Genomic DNA, 24620 nt, shown 5'->3' on the forward strand with positions numbered 1-24620 from the left:
TATTATTATTATTTCAAAAAACTCCAACACCTGGCAGATTAGTAACATCAGTTGAAATTGGTCAGACTAATTGACTATTTAATCATTTTACTTCTTCACAAGACAGGAATTTCTATTAGGTCACATATAACTTAAGTCCTTTGAGCTCAGTGGGTCTGTTCTGAGGATGACTAATATTGGATCTTACTCATTGTTTATTTGTTTGTTTATTATACGAGTTTTAAAAATAAATCTTAGAATATATGCCTTGAAAACTTCTGGCAGGAATATACATTCAGTGATGATAAATGTGAACAAGAGACTTGAATTGAAAATTCTAATTTGACTTTTATGTTTTCAGGCTCGCATCGCATTTTTGCAAGGTGAAAGAAAAGGTCAAGAAAACTTGAAGAAAGATTTAGTAAGAAGAATAAAAATGTTAGAATATGCATTAAAACAAGAAAGGTATGTGTACCATTTCTCTAATCTGAGAAATTTATTGGATATTTTAAAATATACATTTCCTGTAAGGAAATTGGCCACAGGTTAGAAAATATATGGACTAAAAGGAAAAGGGGGGAAAGCAATCCACTTAATGTTTCCATGGCAAAGTCTCATTTCTGAGTTTGATCTGCCCAAAATAAACTCTCCTGTTACTTGAAGTGCTTTGACAACTTAGTTCAACATTGAAACTCGCACCACCAATTTCTGCCATCAGTTTTTTGTTGCAGACGCTGGGATTGTTTCTGAATTCCACTAGCAATAGTACATCAACTTGGAGTTGTCATTTTGGTGTCCATCCCGCTAGTGTTGGAACCGTGCACCATTGGAAGCTAAAACTGGTGCAGAATGCAGTCTTTAAGTCTGCACTATTTTCTTAGGGAGACCTTCAGAGATAGCCACCTAATTGTGCAGTGGATTTCTGCTTGCACAAGGCTTCTTTTCTGTTAACATTTAGGTGGCATTTTGGGTGCTGCAGAGGAAGGGAGGAAGAGGAATTCCCATTCTGCAAGTGAAAATCTGCCCGTGCAACACTGGCTGCCACTTTTATGTGTGTGTTTTTGTATACAATGTAAAGTATTTATTTAAATTACCAAGACTTGATTAATGGAAATTAATCCATGGGCCTTTTCTGCCTTACAATAATTCTTACTGTAACGTGTTGTCACAAGTGTGATAAATAAAGGAGCAATGTCAGATAATGAGTATACTTGGACACTGTATTTAAAATCTCACAGATGTGACATTCCATTTTTTCCAGATATGTGGAAAGCCTCCCTTTTTCCTATAACAGCAGTATTGTGAATGCTTCCAGCTTAAGAATTTTGCTGCAGTAGTGATCATGACAATTGCAAAACAGTGTCTAATGACTGAACAGAAGCAGTAAGATCTCTGAAAAGTTTTAATTTAAAGGAAATTGAAAAGATATTTTGTTACAATTTGGGAAAGTAACGTTTTCTTACTTAATAGGAAAGTTGCAAGCTTGTACAAGAAGCATGCCTGCTTGAGACTTACAGAAATAATAGGAGTTTATAGAAATTAAAATTTTTAAAATACAAGAGAGCCAAGCCTTCATGGGTACAGTGCTTCAATGCAGCATAGTTGTGCAAGCAGAAAATGGTTAGACCATCAGTTAAGAATTCTATACTTCCACTCTTTTTAATGAAAGGCAGGGTTCAAACAATGCCTTGTTTAGCATATACTTAAAGGTAAACGGAATCCTGACTGCTAAGTCCAGTCGTGGATGATTCTGGGGTTGCGGTGCTCATCTCGCTTTACTGGCCAAGGGAGCCAGCGTTTTGTCAGCAGACAGCTTTCGGGTCATGTGGCCAGCATGACTAAGCTGCTTCTGGCGAACCAGAGCAGCACACGAAAACGCCGTTTACCTTCCCGCTGGAGCGGTACCTATTTATCTGCTTGCACTTTGATGTGCTTTCGAACTGCTAGGTTAGCAGGAGCAGGGACTGAACAACGGGAACTCGCCCCGTTATGGGGATTTGAACCGCCAACCTTGTGATCGGCAAGCCCTAGGCTCTGTGGTTTAGACCACAGTGCCACCCATGTCCCTATATACCCTATTTTTCGTTCCATAGGGCGCACCTCATTTTTAGAGGAGGAAACAAGAAAAAAAAATTCTGGTTTTCCTCTAAAAGCCCTGTTTTTTTGAGGATCAGCTCAAATTTGTGCAGTTTTTTTTTTTTGCAAAGGGAAAAGCCTTGTTTTTTTGAGGATCAGCTCAAAGTTTTGCAGCTTTTTTGCAAAGGGGGAAAAGCAAAGAGGAAAAGCCCCGTTTTTATGGGGTTCAAATCAAATTTCTGCAACTTCTTAAGGAAAGGTAGCTTTTTCTACAGTTTCCAGACAGATAATCTAATCAGCCAGTCACATATCACTGGGAAAACAAACAACCTCCCTCTGCCGCACATTCAACAATGGAGGCCTGGGCAAGGGGGCAGTGCCGAAAGGGAGCCAGGGACTCTTATCTCTCTCCCGATCTCTTGCTGATCAGCTGCTGAGCGGGGTCCTTTCAACACCCCCTTTTCTCTTTGTAAAAAAAAAAAAAAAGCACGGTCTGCTTTTGGCCCCTGGGCAATTCAGCTCCAAGGACCATCACTCGCTCCATAAGACGCACAGATATTTCCACTTACTTTTTAGGAGGAAAAAAGTGTGTCTTATGGAGTGAAAAATACGGTACTTAACCATCCTCAAACACAGCATTTAAAATAGAAGCAAAATGGATGGGTAGCTGTAGCTCAACTGCAAAGTTCAGAAAAAGGGAACTAAATGATTAAGGGAGTTAGGGCAGGTACCCTGTGAGGAAAGGTTGCAGCATGGGGGACCTTTTAGCGTAGAGGAAAGCTGAGTAAGAGGTGACATGATAGAAGTTCATAAAATTAGGCAAGGCATAGAGGAAATGGATAGAGAAAATTTTCTCTCCTTGTTCCACTCAACCTTTGCATATCCATTGAAACTAAATGTTGATAGATTCTGGAAAGAAAGTACTTCTTCATGTAACACATAGATAAACTACAGAAGGTGGAAGATAAGCCTATCAAGTATTACTGGTCTTGATGGCCATTGGAAGCAGTATGCTTCTGAATATCAGTTGCTAGAAACAGCAGGAGCGGAGAGTTCTCTTGTGCTCAGGTCCTGCTTGCAGATTTCCACAGGCACCTGTGGTTGGTCACTGTGACAACTGGATGCTGGACTAGATGGGCCACTGAGAGTAGATTTTCCCTTGGCATTTCAGTGCCTGACATCTGCTTAGTCATTTAATGATTACAATTTCCGGTTTGTTTCAGGAAGTGGCCGACTCTCTTGGTACTCCTACCTTTTTCACTAGGTCATTACATGAAATAAAATTTTGGAGACTGTATGCAGAGTCATGTATATCTGTTTTACAATTAGAGAAATGAGGTAAAACTATTTTTCAGTTGTACATTTGTGGTTCTTGTTTTTTACAGAACACCAACTGCCAGAAATAGCTGCTATGGATATGTACTTAACTGGAATAATAATTTGTAGTATATTGCATCTGAAGCAGCAGTCATACTCTATTGCCCTCCTCCCTTCTGCCCCCTGCAAAGATTCTCCTGAGAGTGGAGGCCATTTGTGAGAGATTTCCCCTGACCTATAGAAGAAGCTTTACGGGGTTGCAGAGAGAAGAAGGGGACATGGATTCCCCTTGCATGGGTGTCTTTGTGAGCATTGCTTTTAGATGCAATGCAGTGGGAAATCACAGAGGGAATTAATTTTCATTGCTGATCAATATGTTTATGTTTAACTTTTTAAGGGCAAAATATCATAAACTAAAATATGGCACAGAACTGAACCAAGGTGACTTGAAAATGCCAACTTTTGAATCAGGTAACAATCTATTTGCAACTTTTGGATTTAGTTTAAATTCTTCAATCCCCCCTTTTTATATAAAGAGAAATCCCTTTCCAACTGTGTAAGCGGTATCTTTGTACAGTTCCAAGTGAATTTATTTCTATGCTAGTTTTTATTGTATGGCTTTGTCTTTATGCTGAGTGATTAATTTTCAGTATGATTTATAAATACGATTATAAATCAGAGATAGATCTCAGTATCCGGGCTGAATGATGGTGTGTGTGGAAACGCTCCTTCAGATGGCCCTAATAGTATGATATCCAGATATTTGAAGAAAAAAAATAGGAAGGTAAAAAGGTCTATAAAGCAACTTGTTAGTTTTTGAAAAAGTGGAGTCTTATATGGAGTAAGAGCAAAATTTCCTTGGCTGTTACTATCTCAGGGTTTAAGTGCATCCCCATGTATAAACAAACGTTCACATGGAAAGTTGGCATAGCAGGAGTATATGCATATCAGAAGCTGTAGCATAGACTTCCAAATATGTTTGCTTTCCCGTGCATTTTTAACTGGGGAGCATTCAAACATGTAACCCTTATGTGCAGTCAGAAGCGATAAAAAACATACCAACTAAAAATAGAATTAGTTTTTCTGTCACTGTTTCATTTTCTACTTTGCAACCAAATAGCTCTTAAACACATAAACCCACAAACTAAACCAGATCCTTAATGGAGCAGAATCTTCATCAAAATAAAATTGACAGGACATAGAATAAGTAAAATCTACTATACTGTGTGTCGCATTCTGTACAAGACCTGCAGTGAAAGTGTTACTAAAGTGTTATTTTGCATTTCAGAAGAAACCAAAGATACAGAGGTTCCTACAGTACCTCATAATAGTCAGCTAACCTGGAAGCAAGGCAGACAGTTACTAAGACAGTAAGTGTTACATTTGTATACTTTTCATATATTTGTATATACTGTATTATATATGGGGAATAGTGTTGCATGGGAAGCAACACTTGGAAGTGCAAATCAGTAGCACCTAGGGGCAATTCAGTAATTTGTTTTTTAAAAACCCAAAACAATTCAGTAATAACATTACCATAAATCCATGTAAAGAACATCTTATTTAGACATGTGGGAGTTTGTGTATGTATGCGAAGATAATGCTTTCACTCTTATTCATTAGGTATCTTCAGGAAGTAGGTTACACAGATACAATATTGGATGTACGGTCACAGAGGGTGAGGTCTTTACTTGGGCTTTCCAGTTCAGAACCAAACGGCTCAGTGGAGACAAAAAATTTGGAACAGATTCTTAATGGTGGAGAATCAAAACAAAAGGGACAGGACAATAAAAGGTAGGCAATGCAATGTTATTTATTCATGTTAAAAACTTATATCCTGTCCTTTGTCTGAAGCAGATGTCTATACAGTACCTAAAAACTGACATTCTTTTTAGCTTGGAGAATCTACTGCATTAGAAAGTGATAATCGTAATATGTATAAATCCAAGATGCATTTCTTCACTTAGAGCAGGGGTAGGCAACCTAAGGCCTGTGGGCTGGATGTGGCCCAATTGCCTTCTCAGTCCGGCCCGTGGACGGTCCAGGAATCAGTGTGTTTTTACATGAGTAGAATGTCTCCTTTTATTTAAAGTGCATCTCTGGGTTATTTGTGGGGCCTGCCTGGTGTTTTTACATGAGTAGAATGTGCGCTTTTATTTAAAATGCATCTCTGGGTTATTTGTGGGGCATAGGGATTCGTTCATTATTATTTTTTCAAAATATAGTCCGGCCCACCACATGGTCTGAGAGACAGTGGACCCGCCCCCTGCTGAAAAAGGTTGCTGACCCCTGACTTAGAGGGTGCTTCTATTTTCAAGGGAGAAGCATTCTGGGCCTTCATTACATGTGAATTGCTGCTTGCTTTCCTCAGGGGATCTTTGGTTTAGTTTGGAGATACTAGAAGCAACCATCCTGCTTTTGCTGTCTTCTAGACCTGACACTTTTTACCACTTCCTTCAAACTGTGGCACAGACAACCTGCTGCAGACTGAGAAAAAAGCAACATACTGCCCTGCCTTCCTAGAGAATAAAAAAGTGGAAGGAGGTGAGGCAGTAATTCAAAAATACCTGTTCTGTGTGCCAAATCCTCGGAGGAAAAATCTGAGAATTTAGCTAGAAATCTTTGAAATCCCACATTCCTTGTTGTCTTTGTGCATATCAGTGAGATTTTTAAAAAGGTTTTCTTGACCATAGAATCTTAATTCAGAAAGTAGCCATAGCTGTTTACCAACATTGAAAATATTTTTTTTCTTGTAGGAACCCTGGTGATGTTCTTGAAACATTTAATTTCTTGGAAAATGCAGATGATAGTGATGAAGAAGAAGAGAGTGACATGATAGAAGATATTGCAGATGGAAAAGAAAAACACCGGATAAATAAAAAACACAAAGTAAAAAAAAAGTCTTAGTTTTATTCTTTTGTTGTTCAACCCAACAGCACAGATAGGGTCATCTTATTACCACTGTCAGTACACAGCTAGTAATCCAACAGATTTTGGAATAAAGTTATTTGAACCTACTTGAAGAGTTTAAGACTGTAACTTCTGCCATGCTTCCCTGAACTGAGGTAAAGCAGGCTGAAAATAACTGGCTGGAATAGGTACCTAATGTATTGAAATGTAGAACATATAATGCTCCCTTATATCTGTTCAGATGGTTGAAAGTCAATATGGCATGGTGATTGAGTGTTGAACTAGGATTGGAAAGACCTTGGTTCTAATCCCCACTCAGCTATGAGGTTCACTGGGTGGCCTACAGCAATCTCTGTTTTCGTCTAATCTCCCTCACAGTGCTGTGAAGATAAATACTAGGGTAGGGGAGATGACAAGGTGCACTATCTTGAACTTCTTTGTGGAAAGTGGGTGGTATAAATGAACTAAGTAAACTTTTTCTTTTGCACATCACAGTAACCCACAGTTTAGTGCTACATGCACAAGCTACAGCGAGCCTTGCCCTCCCCTCATGTGGCTGACAGGAGAAGTTTGAAAGTTTATGCATCTGCTTTTACATGCTTTACTGTTTTGCCCAGTCTAGCAACTGTGATTTACACTAGTTATGGTGAGCTTCAACAAGCCAGATTTAAAACAGTGGTTTGAAGTTGTCTTGCTTGAAATTAGCCTCCATCACAGTTTGTTGCACCTTCTTCCTTTAACACAGCAGTTAAAGGAAAGTAAAAACACAGTGCAAATTTTTTTAACACAGCAGTTAAAGGAAAGTAAAAACAAATAACTTATGCCTTCTAAATGGGGAGAGGAGTGTCTGGTTCCCCATGCTCATGCATATCATGCCAATTCACTGGTGGGGAACAAAAAAACTCATTAAATGAAGAAAAGTTCGAGGGGTTAATAATATGGAGGCATCAATAGTAAAAAGGCTTCTCTACTACAATCACAAACCTGTGTTTTCAGATACAGTAGTACCTCTGGTTAAGAACTTAATTCGTTCCGGAGGTCCGTCTTTAACCTGAAACTGTTCTTAACCTGAGGTACCACTTTAGCTAATGGGGCCTCCTGCTGCTGCTGCGCCACCGCTGTGTGATTTCTGTTCTTATCCTGAAGCAAAGTTCTTAACCCGAGGTACTACTTCCAGGTTAGCAGAGTCTGTAACCTGAAGTGTTTGTAACCCGAAGCATTTGTAACCAGAGGTACCACTGTAGTATGTCTCCTTATCAGCACTAAAACAATTCCTTGCAGATTTTAACTTCCTATACATAGCTGTAGAGTAATAGCACAATTTAATCTCCTTCCATATTTATTATTTTATTTGTATACTACCCATCATCTGACCTTCATATAGTGGTTCACAACCCAAAATACATAACACAAACAAACAAAAACAAACTAATAACCCCCTTTCTACAAACACACGTAATGGATTAAGTGTGTTTGATGCATTGCTGTTTATTTTAGACAAAATGATATTTGTATTCAGAAGTACACCAAATGTCAATCTTGGGGGAGAACGTAAAAAACAAAGTTTCTCAAAGCATATTGTCCCTAAAACTGATTATTTCACAATCTACTTTAGATTGGAAATGAAGGGCTAGCAGCAGACCTAACAGATGATCCAGACACAGAAGAAGCCTTGAAAGAGTTTGATTTCTTGGTAACTGCAGAAGATGGAGAGGGAGCCGGAGAGGCAAGGAGTTCAGGAGATGGGACAGAATGGGGTAAGAAGTGTAAAGAAACAATCACATAAAAGATAATTCTATCTGTGTGCGTGCACATATGCATCAAAACCAAAAACTGAATTATTTGTGGTATTCAGATGCTATAGAAAAGGAAAGAAAAAAGAATGAATGGTAGATTTCATACTCTTTAATTACAAAAGTCTAAATCTATTCAGATTTAAGTATGACCTTTGTTTTTGCTTGTATTCCATTTCCCTGTGTGCTCTTATTTCTTAAAAATTTAGCCTAGGTTTGGGGGTCAACCTTTTATTTCTTATCCTATATCTTCCATTCTTTCCTTGCTTAAGCAGATAATAAATTTTCCAATCATTTGGGTGGTTTTTAAAAATAAATAATTTGTTTTGTGTTTTAAGAATCTACACCACTATTTTATTTGTTTAAGATAAACTAATACTTGAAGCAGATTGTGCATTTACTGTTGCCAAGACCGGCAGCTTAGTATTCTAAATTGGTTATCTTTTCCCAGAATATATAATGAATTTTAAAATAATGCAATAATATAAATAGTAAAAAGACATGGTTATCTGGAAGTTCCATTGAAATCAATGGGACTTACTTTCAAGCAATATACCGGTAGCTAGGATCAAGGTGCCTGTGGTTACAAAGTATCATAAGTGAGATCACTTTAGATGCATTGTGTAATATAAAGTAAGCTATTTGTTGCAAAGACAGCACTTATTTATGTACTTTTATTCCCTAATTTGCAAATAGTAAAATTTATTTCCTGAATTCAATTCTCTTGCCCCAATTCAGAAAACTCCACATATAACAAAAGGCTACAAAAGTGCTTGTTGTCTGTTGTGACTGCTTATTTGGAAGTCTTTATAATCTGTTAACAATGTAGGCTTGTGCTGCTCAAAACACCCAGGATGTTAAATGTAAGGGTCTTTCCCCACTTTCTACTGTTCTAGAAATTGAGTTGATGAGCATGTTAAAATGTTTCTGTACATTGATTAATTTATCTGGATTTGTGTGGCAAACTTGGCTTTATAACATAAAACTTTCCTTTTTGAACTAGCAGTATTAATTTTTGTATTGAGCTGTAGCACTTCAATCAAAAGGGTTCAGAATGCTGAAATAGAAAGATTAAACACTAATTTGATCCACCATTTATAAAAAATAATAATAATAGGCCACCATTTAGATGTTTATCTAAAAGTCATGGAATAAGTCTTATGCCAAGATGCTTGGCCGACTCCAGACTTTATGCTGGTGGGATCATCCCACTGGGATTGTAAACTGCAGAGCCATACTTATTTAGGTGGCAAAAAGTATTGATACTTCATAATGCCATATCTTCACAATCATTGTCCAGATTCCTGGATCTTTTAGATTTTCCTATCACACTGATAGGTAGCTCTTCCCATTTTTGAGCAATACTGTCTTAATGAACACCCACTCTTCCCAGTTGTGTAGTGGTTTTCACATTGACCTCTGGCCCTTGGCTGAGAACCTCAGAATGGGAAACCTTATGCCCAATCCTCCAGCTAAGCTGCAGGCTTACATATCTACCGTATGTGTGGGCAGCAGAGAAGATAGACACTGAAAAGCTCTGCAGTCCCAGCCATGCCCTTCCTGCAGTCAACAGAGTTTGGTGCAAGGGGTGCTCCTGTCAGCAGGTGGGAGGTTCTCTGCTTTGTCTGCAGCTCTTTGTGCCACTTCTGACACTGCTCCAGAGGCTTGGGGGACCCTCCAGAGCTGTGTAGGAAGGTGGCACTGGGGGCTGCAGAGGTTGGGAGAAATCAGCAGATTCAAGCAGGTAAGCAGCTTTCCCCCATTGTATCAAAAGCAATCTATGTGCATAAGGAGCCTTTCCGTATATGGAAGGTGAAGCTTGGCTCCAGCTATTCGCAATGCCATTTGAAATGCAAAGATACAATTTCCTGTTGGGTTTGCTGCTTTTTCTTTTAAGTGGGGTTTGTGCCACATCTGTTACTTGTGCCTGTTTCGGCATATATATTGTGATTTATTTATTATTGATAATGAGGGTTCAAGTACCACTTGGGGCAGCAATCTACCTTTTCTCCTAGTATTGTCTCTTTTTTTCACCCCTCCACTGGGTGGGGAACCATGCTTGTGCTCAGTGAAATTCTCGTGGTGGATAAAGGGAACTTGTTTCAGCATCCACCCTGTGCATTTCACATTGCTGTCTTGGTGAAGTCCTAGCACCTTTCCCCAATAATCTCGTGGCAGCAAGAAAAGTCTTGGATATTGCAAAAGGATTCATTCCATTCAGTTAGCATGTGATCTCAGTCCATGCTTGCTCCCTTGTCTGCCAACAGGTATTGGTTGTTGTAATAGACTTTATTCAGCAGATACTTGAATAGTATGTTTGCCACCGATTGGAACTGCTTCTTGGGGAACCATTCCTTAGGTGTTTATAATAGCAGCTTTTGTGTTATTTTAATGCAATTTTATCCCATGCTCAGTCAACTATAAAAATGCAGTCTTCCTTCAGTGAACCATGGTTAAGCCCAGTGTGTAAGCATCATTCCTATAGTCAGGTGGGGATCATCATAATTTAATTTAATGGTTGATTTCTAGTTGAGATGAAGCAACATTAAAGTGTCCTTCTGAACACCTGTTATTAAATATAGCATTTAAATTGATGCTCTACCTGATCCTAAATAACTTACTCACTTGAAGCAGAAATAATATAACATTTGGTTAAAACTTTTGGGACTGTTCAGATTACACTTCTTGTTTTGATGAAATCAGGTGTGGACCCTTCTAATTTTACATCACCAGCTGCCCAGAGTGGCTGGGGAAACCCAGCCAGATGGGCAGGGTATAAATAAATTATTATTATTATTATTATTATTATTATTATTATTATTATTATTATTATTATCTGCTCCTTCATAAGTAGTTGGATATAGTGCCAAATGATAGTGGATAGTGGCTCTTTTTTGTTTGTTTGAACCCAGCCAGGTTCTATCTTGCAGAATCTCCTAGTTCCCTAGTCAACTTCTTCCCACAGTAAGGTAGTCAGAGAAGGAAGTGCACACCTACTCCTAAGCTTATAATGTGTATTATCCTGGAAGTGTGAACTATCTAACTATCTTGTAAACAGGAATAGAGACTGAATAAAACAAAAAAGTACTTCATTGTGTAGGAAAGAAATCATTTACTTACACTTGCTTGCCTACACTATATTAATAAGAATGTGGGCTGGGAACTTCTAAGTTGCCACCTAATCCTTTATATACTTAGAAAGGAGCAGGAGTAAGGCAGTGAGGAGGAGCACAGCTGCACACCTGGCTTTCCAGCAGCAGAGAGCTTGGAGCTGTGTACTTGCAGTAGGGCTGCAGTGCCTCTATACTCCACTGATCTGCCCAGTTTTCATTGACTTCACTTGCCTCTTCGAGGAGACCAGCTGTGTGGTGCCACCACTCCTCACTGACTGCTCCTGGAAGTACTGTTGAGTTCAATAGGGATTAGTTCCAAGTAAGTAGAGCACAGGCATTAATGTTACAAAAATCCACCTTGGATCATGATTTACTAGTACATTAAACTATTTATATTTCATATGCTCAGAACACATCTATCCACAACCTTGCTGTAGAATGGAAGTGAGCTCTCTTTCCTTACAAGCTTTCTGAACTAAGTGTGCCTATGCTAATTCTTTTAAGATAACACCATACCCAAACTTATTTCATACAGACTCAGTGTCTTCAGTGGAAGTTCTATGCAATGTGTTTTATAATTTGGGTATAAATGCTGGAATGTTCATTACTTAAATTATAAATGTAGACAAGCCTATTCTTCCATCACTTTATTTTTCCCAGAATTTGTCGTGACTGGTTGAGTTGCAGCATACATTGAACTGGTGCACTTTTTTAATTAAAGGAAAAAGGAAACACTATGAACTTTGTTAATGTTTTTAATAACCTGAAACAGAAGAAAACCTTCTCTTTATGATGATTTAGATGTGTTTTAGCACTACTAGATCTTATTGCATGTAGAGCAAGACCGGAGGAGAAATGCATGGTAGTTTTCATGAACAAAATGGTGCTGACACTTAATTCAGTTGCACATTCATGAGTTGTATTGCATGAAAAATATTGATTTGCTTATTTAAGTCTGGCTGAATAATTTGTTAATATTGTCTTACTAAAGATGCAGTAATTTCATACATTAGCGTTAATCCATTAATTTTTTCATATCTGAATGCAAAGAAGTTTTTCTTCTTTACTGTTGACAAATTATAATGTGTGGGGAATATTTCTTTTTACCAAAAGGGAAGCATTTTGCAAAACAGTAACAAACTGCACCTTTATAATATTGAAATGTAACTGAATAACATTTTGTATTGATGATTAACCTATAACACTCACAGACAGCTTGCATTGCCAACTGCTGATTATTTTTGTTTCAATAATATGCTGCATGTAGACAAAGATGACCTGTCCCCAACTGCTGAGGTTTGGGATGTAGACCAGGGACTAATAAGTAAACTGAAGGAACAGTACAAGAAGGAACGAAAGGGGAAGAAAGGGGTAAAGAGTAAGTGCAGATTCTGAATTTTGACAGGTTTTTTTTTTAATGTGTTCTGTTTTTACTGCTCCATTTTAACACTTTGTTATTTGGGGGGCAACCAACTTTAACTTTCCAATAGATAAATATGCAAATCAGAACTACATCTCAAATGAAATTTAAATATGCTAACCTGGTGAGGGGAGCAGGAGGTGGACCAGTTGTTTCAGCATTGCTTAGGAACAATTTGGAAAGATAATGAGAACTTGAAACCTGATATGAATTAATAGTATTGTGTCTTCCTTTGTCTGTTTGCCAAAGTTAGTAGAGTTGGGGGTTTTTAAGGACTTTGAGGAAGCAAGAGAGTTTTCTGTCTGTGAAAAGTATTTCTAACAACAGTCTGCAGATTTTGGCTTGGCTTACTAATTAAGGACTAGTACTAGGACTTGGGAGGAGCCATATCTCATTGCACTTCACACTGCTACTGCTAAAATATCACATGAAGTGAAGTCAAACCGTCCCCCATAATCCTCATGCTTGCAGAGGGCTTGGAGGGACATTATCTTTTCTGCCAGTTTGTGCTGACTTGGAAGAATGAAAGTAGCAAAAGGGAACCTGAAGAAGGGGCTGAGCTTTGCCTGTGGCTTTGCCAACAGCACGAAGAGTCTCATGCTGTTTCTGCAAAAGCCACCCGGAAGTAAGAGTTTTATCCTTTCTCTGCTGTTCATGGAGAACTCTGGGGAAAGGATAGTTGTCGGTGCAGAAGGAGCTGCTCCTGTTGATGACCAAGCAAGTCTGTTTGAGTAGCCCTGGCAGCTAATTTTGTAGCTTAATTTTCACCATGTTGAGCGTGGGGCTGATAAGTTCAGCATCATCTTCCCTCAGACACTACTGGGATGACAAGAGTCTGCAGCAGACATGCGTTTTTTAATCTGAGAATCTCAGTGATTCTCAAACTGGGCAGTGGTGGAATACACAGTAAGAAGTTGAAATGGGGAAAGGATCCTGCAGCATAGATAGAGATGCTTCCCTCCCAGGAGCAAATGTTTAGCACTGTAATCAGTGCTGTGATAACCATAGACGTTGCAGAAAGGCAAGGAGCAGATCGGAGCTTCTAGCCACATTAACTGCCATCTTCCTGCCAACTAGTTTGAGATGTCCTATTCTAGTTCTCATCTTAGGCAGTGTTGGATTACTTCACCAGTCCACAGATTCTTAAACACATCAGTTTCCAAGAATTCTGTTCATTCATATTCTGCAGTAATAGTTTGGAGGACTTGGAACATAGCCAGGGTTTGAGAAATGCTGCTTAGCCAGATAAACTTTGGTCAGGATAGAAAGTAGACTTAAGGCAGAAGAAGCAGAAATGTAAAATATATACAGGGGGCAAATCCAACACTGTGTGAACAGATTTCCTTGCCCTCTGCCTCCAAATCTGCTTTCAGAATGTTCACCAACCTTCTGAAACAGATTTTGAGGGTGCATGGAGGTCTGTAGGGGGGAAAGGTGAAAGCAAATACCTGTTTTGCTCACACACTAACCAGTCTGTAGATTTGACACTGTAGCCCAGTCATAATTGTGTACTCAGAAGTTAAACCCATCAGTGAGATTTTCTTCCACAAATGCATGCATAGGAATGCTGTTATCAAAGCATATCTTTTGTACTCTTTTAGCAAAATATCGATGCTAGATTGGCTTTGTATGCAAACATTTAACACTATAAATAGTTTTGTGCATGCATTTTTTATTTTTTAAAAATAGTACTGCATGTTCTTTGCATTATATGCTTAATCCAATACTAAATACTTTATTCTGAATGGGTCTTTCTTGCCTCCTCAGGAAATGCCCCATGTCCATTATATAACTCCATCCTGTGCTGACAAATACAGAGACGTCTATTGTAAAGTTATTACGGAGCTGCAATGTATGTTTGGAGACAGACTCTGCTTCCACATCAAAACCATTTTGCAGCATATATATTTAAAGTATATAGGATAAAATGTTGGACTAATGAACCATTTTTGCAGTAAGGTGTCTATTTCCTCACAAATATTAATGAAATGCTGTACATGTTGCAAATCCACAGAAAGCCCAAAAATGTAGAGAGGTTCTACAAGAGTTTAGTAATCAGAACAGCTGAATATTACGGGACAGCTGTTTTAATTGGTGCTAGGAAATCAGTGTCCTCTGCTTGTAATATTCGCAGGTGATGCAGCTACTAAAATAACTTCAAGCTTTTCAACAGAAAAAAAAATCAACAGGGTGCATCTGATTTATTAAAGAAAATGTATTTATATAAAAATGCACATCCCTCCTTTTCCCAACAGAACCAAGGCAATCAATACCACAAAGAATGCAACTGTACTAGAACAGTAATACAAAAATGGTTCTTCACATTCTGATACATAACAAATAGTTGGAACTTCCAGTGACTGCCTCTGAAAATGTTAATAGGTAGAAGATAGCATGATGATATGTCAGTTTTATATTGATTTCAATGTGACAAGTACAGAGTTTGCTCTTGGGTTTCACCAGCTGGGTAGCCTGACTTGTAAAATATGTTCATTCACACTCCTATTCTTGCTAGTGCTGTTCACAGTATACTCTTGGAATTCAGAGAATATTCAGATGTACCACATTTCCCAAGTAAAGATGACACCACTTCATAACACAGGGCTTCAGGTCTCATTTAAGAAACATAGCAGTTATGGAGTTCCTGTCATGGAACACAGTAATCTCTGTTTCTACCCATATCCCACATCATCTCTTTGTTCAGACAGAATTACTGGGCAAAGTGAGAGCTACTTCAAATCCTTAGAAACTAGCATTTAGGGTATGATTGACCACCCCCTGATTCTACCCACTCTGTAAAGTTCCTTTCCCTGTTTTGCCAGCATTCTTGCATTCTTTCTCTTGAGACAGTTGGCAACTGCCATAAGACTAGGCTGTGTGTTCTATTTACAACACAGACTTATGATTACTCAAGGTCCTGGCTTTAAAATGATTAGCACTTTAGAGTTTATAGTCTGCAGGATATCACTCTGCAGCTCTCCTCTGGTTCATCTCACTGTTCAGATATGCTTGCAGGTGTCTCTCAACTCCTTGTCCCAAGAGCAACTGTGTCCTTCCAAGTTTGTACTGTCCATCATTTTTTTCTCAGTATAGAAGTGGAAAAATCATATCTTGTGCAGTTTCAGAAAAGTGCAAAGATGATATAAGTTTCAATATTAGATAAAACCATTAAAAGCTTCGTGAGGGTGACCCGTGTTCTTTCTAAATGAAAGGGCTGTTCATAATTTTGGTCTAGTAACTAAAAGCAGATGGTGACAGCAGTCACAAAATTAGAAGACGCCTGCTTCTTGGGAGAAAAGCAATGGCAAACCTAGACAGCATCTTAAAAAGCAAAGACATCACCTTGCCGACAAAGGTCTGTATAGTTAAAGCTATGGTTTTCCCAGTAGTAATGTACGGAAGTGAGAGCTGGACCATAAAGAAGGCTGATCGCTGAAGAATTGATGCTTTTGAATTATGGTGCTGGAGGAGACTCTTGAGAGTCCCATGGACTGCAAGAAGATCAAACCTATCCATTCTCAAAGAAATCAGCCCTGAGTGCTCACTAGAAGGACAGATCCTGAAGTTGAGGCTCCAGTACTTTGGCCACCTCATGAGAAGAGAAGACTCCCTGGAAAAGACCCTGATGTTGGGAAAGATGGAGGGCACAAGGAGAAGGGGATGACAGAGGATGAGGTGGTTGGACAGTGTTCTCGAAGCTACTAACATGAGTTTGGCCAAACTGCGAGAGGTAGTGAAGGATAGGCGTGCCTGGCGTGCTCTGGTCCATGGGGTCACGAAGAGTCGGACACGACTGAACGACTGAACAACAACAAACTAAAAGCTGATTTTCTTTGGTCACTTAAACATACTGACAGTGGGAGGAGGCATGGATATGGGGTAAAAGTGAAAACTAGTGCAAAGAGGGACCACAAAATAGAAGTGAGTAGTAGTGTCATCAGAAATGGAGTTGGGAAGGTGAAAAGCGAACTTAGCAGTTGCATGGGGTGGGAAGGGTAATGTAGTGAGTTAATGTGGGGGGAATGGAAGGGGTGTTGGCAAGACTAGTATGTACATACAGTATATAGCACTTTTTAGAATGTCAGTAAAAATGGCATGGTCTTTTATTTCACTTTGTGTAGAATAACTCCATCTTTTGTAATATAAGGACATTGTGTTTTATTTAGTGGTAAAACTTGGATCAGTAGGGATCTTGAAATTAAAGAGTAATTTTAGAATTTATTGGGAAAGGTCATCTGGGCTCCTGTAATGAAGGAATTGTGGTTACCTGGCTACGAAGTAGAGCTGGTAGTTCTGTTGGCCAAAAACAGACTGAGGAGACTCCACCTCCCATCTCTCTGAATCTATTATTATGGTTTATTATTTATGAAAGTTTCTTTGGAGATTCTGCATTCATTTTAGTTTAAAGCACTTTATAAGCCAGAGTATTCATTTGAATTCAGCTTTCCAGATACAAGAATTATTTTATACTACTAAAATTTCTTACAACTGTGATAGATGAATATTTTTAAATTGCCCAATTACCTATTTAAAAACACAAAAAGAGAAAGTTAACAGTTTGTTGCCTCCCAGCCACCTTTTGTCCCATCTTTTGGTAAGCAAAGTTTGTGCTTTCTTGGTGATGCTAGCTTTTAATATAAATACTGGATTTTTTGTCAATATATAATTAATATGTATTTGTTCAAGGATTACATTCTTAGGGAATTCAAACATTTAAGCTTCTCTTTTATCTTAAGCGCAACAAATAGCAATTACACGAAGAACAAGTTGGAATTCCTTTTTTAAAAAATAGATCTTAATTCATTTTCCAACACAACATCATGTAAATGCACACTCACACATACACACACACACCATCATGTGTCTTATAATGAGATTACATTCAAACAATAATATTGATTAGCAAACTGGGCATGTAAATGGCTGGCAGGTCAAGCGGTGGCAATCAAATGAACATTTGCTGCTGACATTAATTTACAGGGGTCAACAGGACTAAACTGCACGACATGATAGCTGATCTGGGCGATGATGAGCTACCCCACATCCCTTCAGGAGTCATTAATCAATCTAGGTCACCCTCTTCTAGAATGACTGATCATGAAGGTGCAAGAGCAGAGGAAGGTACAACAAATTCACCTACTTATTTTATTTTTAGAAGGTTTTCTTTTAAAACCACACTTGTATAGCCCCTCCAAACCCAGTGCTAACATTTAGATGCCATTGTTGCTGGGCAATGTGGCTTTGCGAAAGAATACGACTTCAGTCCTTTAGCTTTTTTGTCTTGTATAACAGAAATCAGTACCCAGATTTTGTATGTTTACTTGATTATAAAGCTTAATAATGTAACAGTGGTGAGTAGCAAATATTAAGCAACAATAAGGTAAATTGGTAAATGATACCCTTCTCTGAAGTTTTATTCTACTTTGTTGAGAATATATATATTTTTTAAAAAAATCTGTCCTTATCCAAACATATTGCACCAGTGTTGAGTGGAATTTATTTGTGCTTTGCTCATCATCTGAAATAAAATGCTGTTACCTCAGCATTTTAGTGTTGGTAATCAAAGTACGTGTTGTGATGTTTTCAAAATTTCAACGTTAGTCCCAAATTTGTTCCTAAAATATTCCCTGTAACAAAGGAAATCCTATCTTAAGGACAATTCTATCTTAAAAATAAAAAATGAGGTCTTCCTTGATATTCATGTGTTGGCCATGCAAAACCCTTAGTATGTGGTATTTGAACAAGGTTTGTGCTTATGCACTGTTACTGTTAGTTGTCCTGGACCCTTTAGTATTGACAGCAAAAGTTGTGTGCACAGTCTTGTGCAAATGGTACATCATGGGAATCAGTTCTCTTCTAAAGATGCACAGAACTACCTTGAAGCAACTCCCCAGCTGATCCTTTAAAAAATAAAAGAAATTAGGAAATAAACCATTGAAAGGAGGTAGTCATTTTAATGTAGTGCAGCTGGATGGATCAGTTTATATACATAGATGGATTGGATGTGTGACTTCATTCTCTCACTAGAGTGCAGCATTCCTGTACTTTATATTGGAATTTTATTCTTTGGGCAAGCTTCATAATGTGGAAAATAGCATGTTGTTTTGAGCTTTGCCTTCCTTTCCCACTGCTAGTTGTATAGTCTATTAACAGCAACAGTAGATTTTTAAGTTTTCTTTTCTTTTTCCTGTATACTGCATGTGTCTGATTCTCCTGGTTATTTTGTTCATTTACTTCTGCTAGAACTTCAGTACCAGGAAAATACAAACTTGACAAAATTTAGAAAATGCCAGAGACTTCCTCATATTGTAGATAGTCGATTTATTCATTCTAAAAATAATTAATTATTAAATCGCTTGGTCTAAATAACAATTGTGCATGCTTTGAAGACTGATTCCTTCAGATTTGGAAGTAGAGAACAGTTTGTAGGATAGGTAGCCTGATGATGTCTGCTTTTGAAAGTAAAGATACAATGAAAACTAAAATTGAAAATGTGACATTATGGAATTTTATGTTGGTCCAAAAGCAGGTCAAATTCTCTTAAAAGAAAACAATTTTCTGAAATTGTAAATACATTTGAAAGAGCCACTTCACTGATTTTGAGCAAACTATTGAAAAATAAAGTAGGAATTAGTGAGGAAATCTGGTGGAATGCTGTTCCATTTGAAAATGGCTTTTGCTTGGGGGCGGGGAGCATATGCTAACCTAAGAGAAAGGGGAGTGATTGTCTCTGATTTTCCCTTTCCCTTTCAGCCCACATGGCCACCTTCCATGCTATTCTGGAGGGTCCCCCAACCCTCTGGAACAGATTTTTTTGGGGGTGCAGGAGGCTGAAGTAGGAAGGAACAACTGGAGAAAATTCTTATCCCCTTCTCTTAATATAGCATGTGCTGGATTTAAAGCCATTTCACTTCTACTGAATTTCACCCTAGGCTTAAATGAGTAAATGCCTCTTCATGTTATCTCTTAATAATCAAGTACAGACACTGTAAATTTGCCCTATTAAAACAAAACAAAACATGATTTTTAAAAAAATATTCAGTGAGGCAGTAGTTTGGTAATTCTGTACATTCCTTCTTAAGAAGTAAGTCCATTGAGTTCAGTGGGACTTACTCACAGGGATTACATTGTTTATAGGATTGCAACTATTTTATATTTTCAGTGAAAGGTTATTTGAGGGGGGGAAAGGCTCAAATTTCATTTTGAATAACAGTGCATAATGGCATGTTTGAAAAGGTAAGTGAATATTAAACAAAACTGAAACAGCTCTGATGCAATATTTATCTCTTGCTCATTCATGGTCATAAGTCATCAATAAAACAGATCAGTAAGATTAATATACTCAAAAGGGGAATCAATGTGTGGAAAGAGAAACAAAAAAATTACAGCATTATTATATTTACAGATGTTAGTGACTACAAATATGTAAGAAAGGATTTATTCGTAGATACCATGTTTTATTGAAGAAATTTAACATATAAATGTAAATGTGCCAATGCAAAATATACTTGGGGGAATCGTTGAGCTTTAATTCTTGGTTCTTATTAAAATCTTACCAATTCTTAATCTCCAGATCTTAATAAACTATTTTTTGTGTCTTGTAGCTGAGCCAATTACGTTTCCATCTGGAGGGGGCAAGTCATTTATTATGGGTTCAGATGACGTTTTGTTAAGTGTTCTGGGCCTTGGGGACCTTGCAGACTTGACTGTAGCTAATGATGCAGATTACAGTTATGATGTAAGTACTACTTTATTTTAAAATAGATCTAACAGTAGTACATTCTTAGAATGTTCCACATAATGTAGGTCTACAGCTGTGCAGCATGCATATTATTTCATATGATTATTATAAATAGGTCTCCACAATAAAATGTATTAATGACACACACCAGATAAGATTCTTGTAAAATCAACAAGAAACTTACTGTAGTTGCCATTTAACTACAGTATCTTTATGGTATTTACATTGTTTCAAGTGCATCCCGAAAAGGTTTTTTATAACCAGAATCCTTAAAAAGGTAGTGAGACACATGCATAGACAGAGATGATGTGAAAGAAAGATGACTCAGGTATGATGTATTGTGTTGTAATAAAGAGGGAGGAGAAGGAAGATGGGATATTGTCTTCTTTAACCATCAGAAATCCTCTTGGGTAGCTTGTGTTTACTAAAACTTCAGGAGGTTTTCATAAATCCTCAACATTTTCTATACAAGCAGCAGATTTAGAAAAACCTGCTTTCAAAATGAAAAAAAACACACATTATCGGTATTCTTATAAAAATGCAAGAGTTGGTACTGAAGGTCATTCCACAGCATTGCAGTGCAGTCCTAGCAGAACAGATTTCTTGATAACATTTATTGAACTTATGCTTCAATTTGTGTTCTGTCATACATGTGGCAATGAAGAGCCCACAGCAGACAAGCTTTTAGCCGTGTGCCTCTCTTACTTAGATGTTCACAATATGCATTCTTACTTTAGCTGCCAGCCAACAAAGATGCCTTTCGGAAAACATGGAATCCTAAGTATACGCTACGCAGCCACTTCGATGGAGTGCGGGCATTAGCTTTTCATCCTGTAGAGCCTGTGCTGGTTACGGCCTCTGAGGACCATACCCTAAAACTTTGGAACTTGCAAAAGACAGTTCCTGCCAAAAAGCAAGTATACATTTAGATATTGTTGAGAGAAATTGCTGGAAGTTTCATATCGGGGGAGATCAATTATGCTGACCAATTTATTTCTGGCACCTTTCTTACAGGAGTGCCTCTTTAGATGTGGAACCTATCTACACATTTAGAGCCCATATGTAAGTATCTCCATGTTCTCATATATACATTCCACAGGCAGACCGCTGCCGGCACACCTAGAACAAATTATGGTTAGAGCTCAGGGTATGTCGAGCTGGGTGCTGGCTGTGTCACTGCTGCTTCCTGGGAGATGGGGGGGGGGCAAGGTTGGCTTGGTGCAGATGCACCAACAGGAGCACCAGATTGACTTTGTCAAGGTGCTTGTGCTGACAGCCACCTTAGCCCCGCCCGGTCTCCCAGTAAGTAGCAGTGATGCAACCAACCAGAGATCTGTTGAGTGATGCCATCACACCATGCTGTTCGCTACCGGTTATGGTTATGGTTATGGTTATGGTTATGGTTATGAAGTGTTAAAATAAAAGTTGAGGTGACAAGATAATGTAAGATGTGTTTGTTCCCTTGTTTCTGATAAATGGAGTACTGTTTATGTTATGTGGTAGGACGAAATAAGGAGATGTTGTGTATTAAGAATGGAAGCAGCTTTTTTTGTATGCTGGTAACTTGCTCTTCTCTCTCATAGTTGTAACTTTTCAAATGAGTTTGTTAAATTACTAATCATACTTACTTTAAGTTCTTAGCTGTTCCTAAGTTCTTTAGTTGAGTTTCTGTTTTCCTAAATGAGCACCTTATGTGTCCTTAGTATCTATTCTGTTAATAATTCCAATTGTACTACTAATAGGATTTTTCCTCTCAAATCTTTCATATTTTAATGCTAATTCTTAGCTTTTGTACTATTTAACAAAATTGTAACGTTACCAGCAAGTAGGTATGTTTAAAAGCATAATTTTGATACTCTACCCAATCTTTGATATTTAAAACAATAAAGCAAAATTGACTTTGGAATTTAATGTACTGCTTTTGTGTTTTAAAACAGTGGACCTGTATTATCATTGGCAGTTAGTTCCAATGGAGAGCAGTGTTTTAGTGGTGGAATAGATGCAACTATACAATGGTGGAACATGCCTAGCCCAAATGTGGATCCTTATGATACATATGGTAAGCATTATCGAAATATGTCATAATGTAGTTTAATCCACTTAGGTTGTTGCTGCAGTGATCCAACTGTGAGGTTACCAATGCATGGACAACTGTGGTCAAGCTATCCTTTATCTAATCAATTAAAATTGGTGAAAGGCACTCCTAGCCACGAAGGACACCTCTGCCTGCAGTGGCAGTGCTGGATCCCATCTAGGCAGGCAGCTTACCAACTTCCTTGATGTGGGAACTTAACTGCTCACCCACAGAGTCTCAGTCTTGCTAGGAGTCAGACCCTACTTTTTTAGCTCTCATCTAGCCCACCATTGTATTCAGACACCAGTCCATGGCCTTCTCAGCTGTTCCCAATCAGATGTTACTGAGAAATAGAGTTTGGTATCATCAGCGTACTGATGACACTTTGCTCCAGTGACCACTCCCATTGGCTTCATGTAGATGTTAAATAGCATTGGAGACAATTTGGTGCCCTGTGGCATCCCATAGCTCAAAAGCCTAGGACCCGAGTAGCACTCATCCAATGCTGCTTCCTGAAGCCATCTGTGGAGACAAGAAATAAGATCAGTTATTATGACTGTATAATTTGGAATCTCACAACAAGTTGATAGATTATCCATACAGATTTACATTTATAAGAACCCTTACATTTTGGGGGATGCTGGTTAGAAATGCTAAAAAGATTGACTAACTAATTTGTTTTTCTTTTTTTTCTGAAGAGCCAAACGTTCTAGCTGGCACATTAATTGCTCACACGGATGCGGTCTGGGGTCTTGCTTATAGTGGTGTAAAGAATCACTTACTATCTTGCTCAGCAGATGGCAGTATTAGATTATGGAATCCACCAGAAAAAGTGCCCTGCATTTGCACTTACAATGGAAATAGAGGTGAGCTGTGAGGTTTTCTATCTGGTAACAAAAGTTTAAGTTTAAAAGAAAATATTTTTTGTAAACACACACACACACACACACACACCAGCCAAGAAATAGTATTTCTAGAAACAAATCTAAAGTTCATAACAGCGGGTAATGATAGTCTAGACACCTGTGTTTCCTTTAGCTCCAAGTCCTTTTGGTTTTTGTCTGGGTTTTTTTAGTGGTTTGTTTGTTTATTGAAAATTTTAAATAATTTCCTTTCATTGTATTTTATATTGCTCTGGCTGGCTAGCAACAAATTAACCAATAAAATCACAATATGATCCCTGAATCCAAGCCATTTTATTTTGGATGGCAGTTATACTTGGAAGCAACATAAATTGCTTTAAAATAAATATAGCTTGAAGTATGAAGAAGATCAGTACATTGACTTTAATTATTATATTTATCTTTGAGTAAATTAATTATCTTAGAAACTTAAACTGGATGTAGAAGCATTTCTCTTAACAGATTCATTGTACTTTCTTTTTTTTCGGCTCCAGAGTATGGAATACCAACATCAGTTGACTTTATAGGTTGTGATCCTGCTCATATGGTGACATCATTTAGCACTGGCAACACTGTCATCTATGATTTGGAAACATCCCAAGCACTGGTAATGCTTTCTTCACAGACTGATTCTGGTAAGCAAAATAGGTTCTTTACTGCTCTTTTTATTACTTTTGCAGCTGGGACTTAATCTTACAAGGCCAAGGTGTAATATAAATATAAGAAAATATTTTTCTTCAAATGGATATTTTACATCAGTGAAATATGTGTACAGAAATCTTGGGGAGGTTCAGCTGAAGTAGTTCAGTGATGACACAGTTTTTGTTCTTACCAGATATTTGCTTGCCACCATATTCTTTGTTAAATTTCTACCCATCCCTTCCTTTCAAAGGAGCCCATGGTGACTGTGTGGTAAAACAGTGCAATTAAAAATAATCTAAAAACATATTCAAAACATGTGAAAGCATCTCAGAACTTCTGAAGACGTATGAATAGTCACATACCCTCACAACTAATAATTTCACAGTTGCCAGGAACAGTATCTTTCTGCCATCAAATGCCTGGTAAACAGGAATATTTTTAAGTTCCCTTTGTGGTGTTGAATTTGGTTCTGGGAAACTTCGTTTTAAATCCTGCCTCAACTGTGAACTTACTGGGAGGTCTTGAAAGTTCCCTTCAGCAAGTCCCCATGTGTAAAATGGAAGAATTAAGATGAACTGCTTCAAAGAAGAATGGCGAGGACAAACAAGATTTAAAAAAACCAACACATTTCACTTGCCAGATAAAAAGCCCTT

General features: G+C 38.0%; 1 protein-coding gene across 4 annotated transcripts in view; it reads left to right on the top strand.

Moving 5' to 3' along the window:
• Positions 1 to 24620, top strand: part of STRN3 (striatin 3) — a 45388-nt gene that overhangs the window by 16964 nt on the left and 3804 nt on the right. Inside the window, exons 2-15 of one of the 4 annotated variants that reach the window (XM_033144147.1) lie at positions 341 to 444; positions 3770 to 3843; positions 4661 to 4742; positions 4996 to 5166; positions 6129 to 6261; positions 7898 to 8039; positions 12456 to 12566; positions 17589 to 17729; positions 20213 to 20346; positions 21087 to 21262; positions 21364 to 21411; positions 22287 to 22408; positions 23122 to 23289; positions 23820 to 23960. In XM_033144147.1, the coding sequence (XP_033000038.1) occupies positions 341 to 444; positions 3770 to 3843; positions 4661 to 4742; positions 4996 to 5166; positions 6129 to 6261; positions 7898 to 8039; positions 12456 to 12566; positions 17589 to 17729; positions 20213 to 20346; positions 21087 to 21262; positions 21364 to 21411; positions 22287 to 22408; positions 23122 to 23289; positions 23820 to 23960 (1747 nt within the window). The remainder of the gene's footprint in view (positions 1 to 340; positions 445 to 3769; positions 3844 to 4660; positions 4743 to 4995; positions 5167 to 6128; positions 6262 to 7897; positions 8040 to 12455; positions 12567 to 17588; positions 17730 to 20212; positions 20347 to 21086; positions 21263 to 21363; positions 21412 to 22286; positions 22409 to 23121; positions 23290 to 23819; positions 23961 to 24620) is intronic. The other 3 variants (XM_033144164.1, XM_033144156.1, XM_033144173.1) reach the window with 3 other exon arrangements.

This window comes from Lacerta agilis, chromosome 1 (genome assembly GCF_009819535.1).
Source record: "Lacerta agilis isolate rLacAgi1 chromosome 1, rLacAgi1.pri, whole genome shotgun sequence".
NCBI classification, from domain to species: Eukaryota; Metazoa; Chordata; class Lepidosauria; order Squamata; family Lacertidae; genus Lacerta; species Lacerta agilis.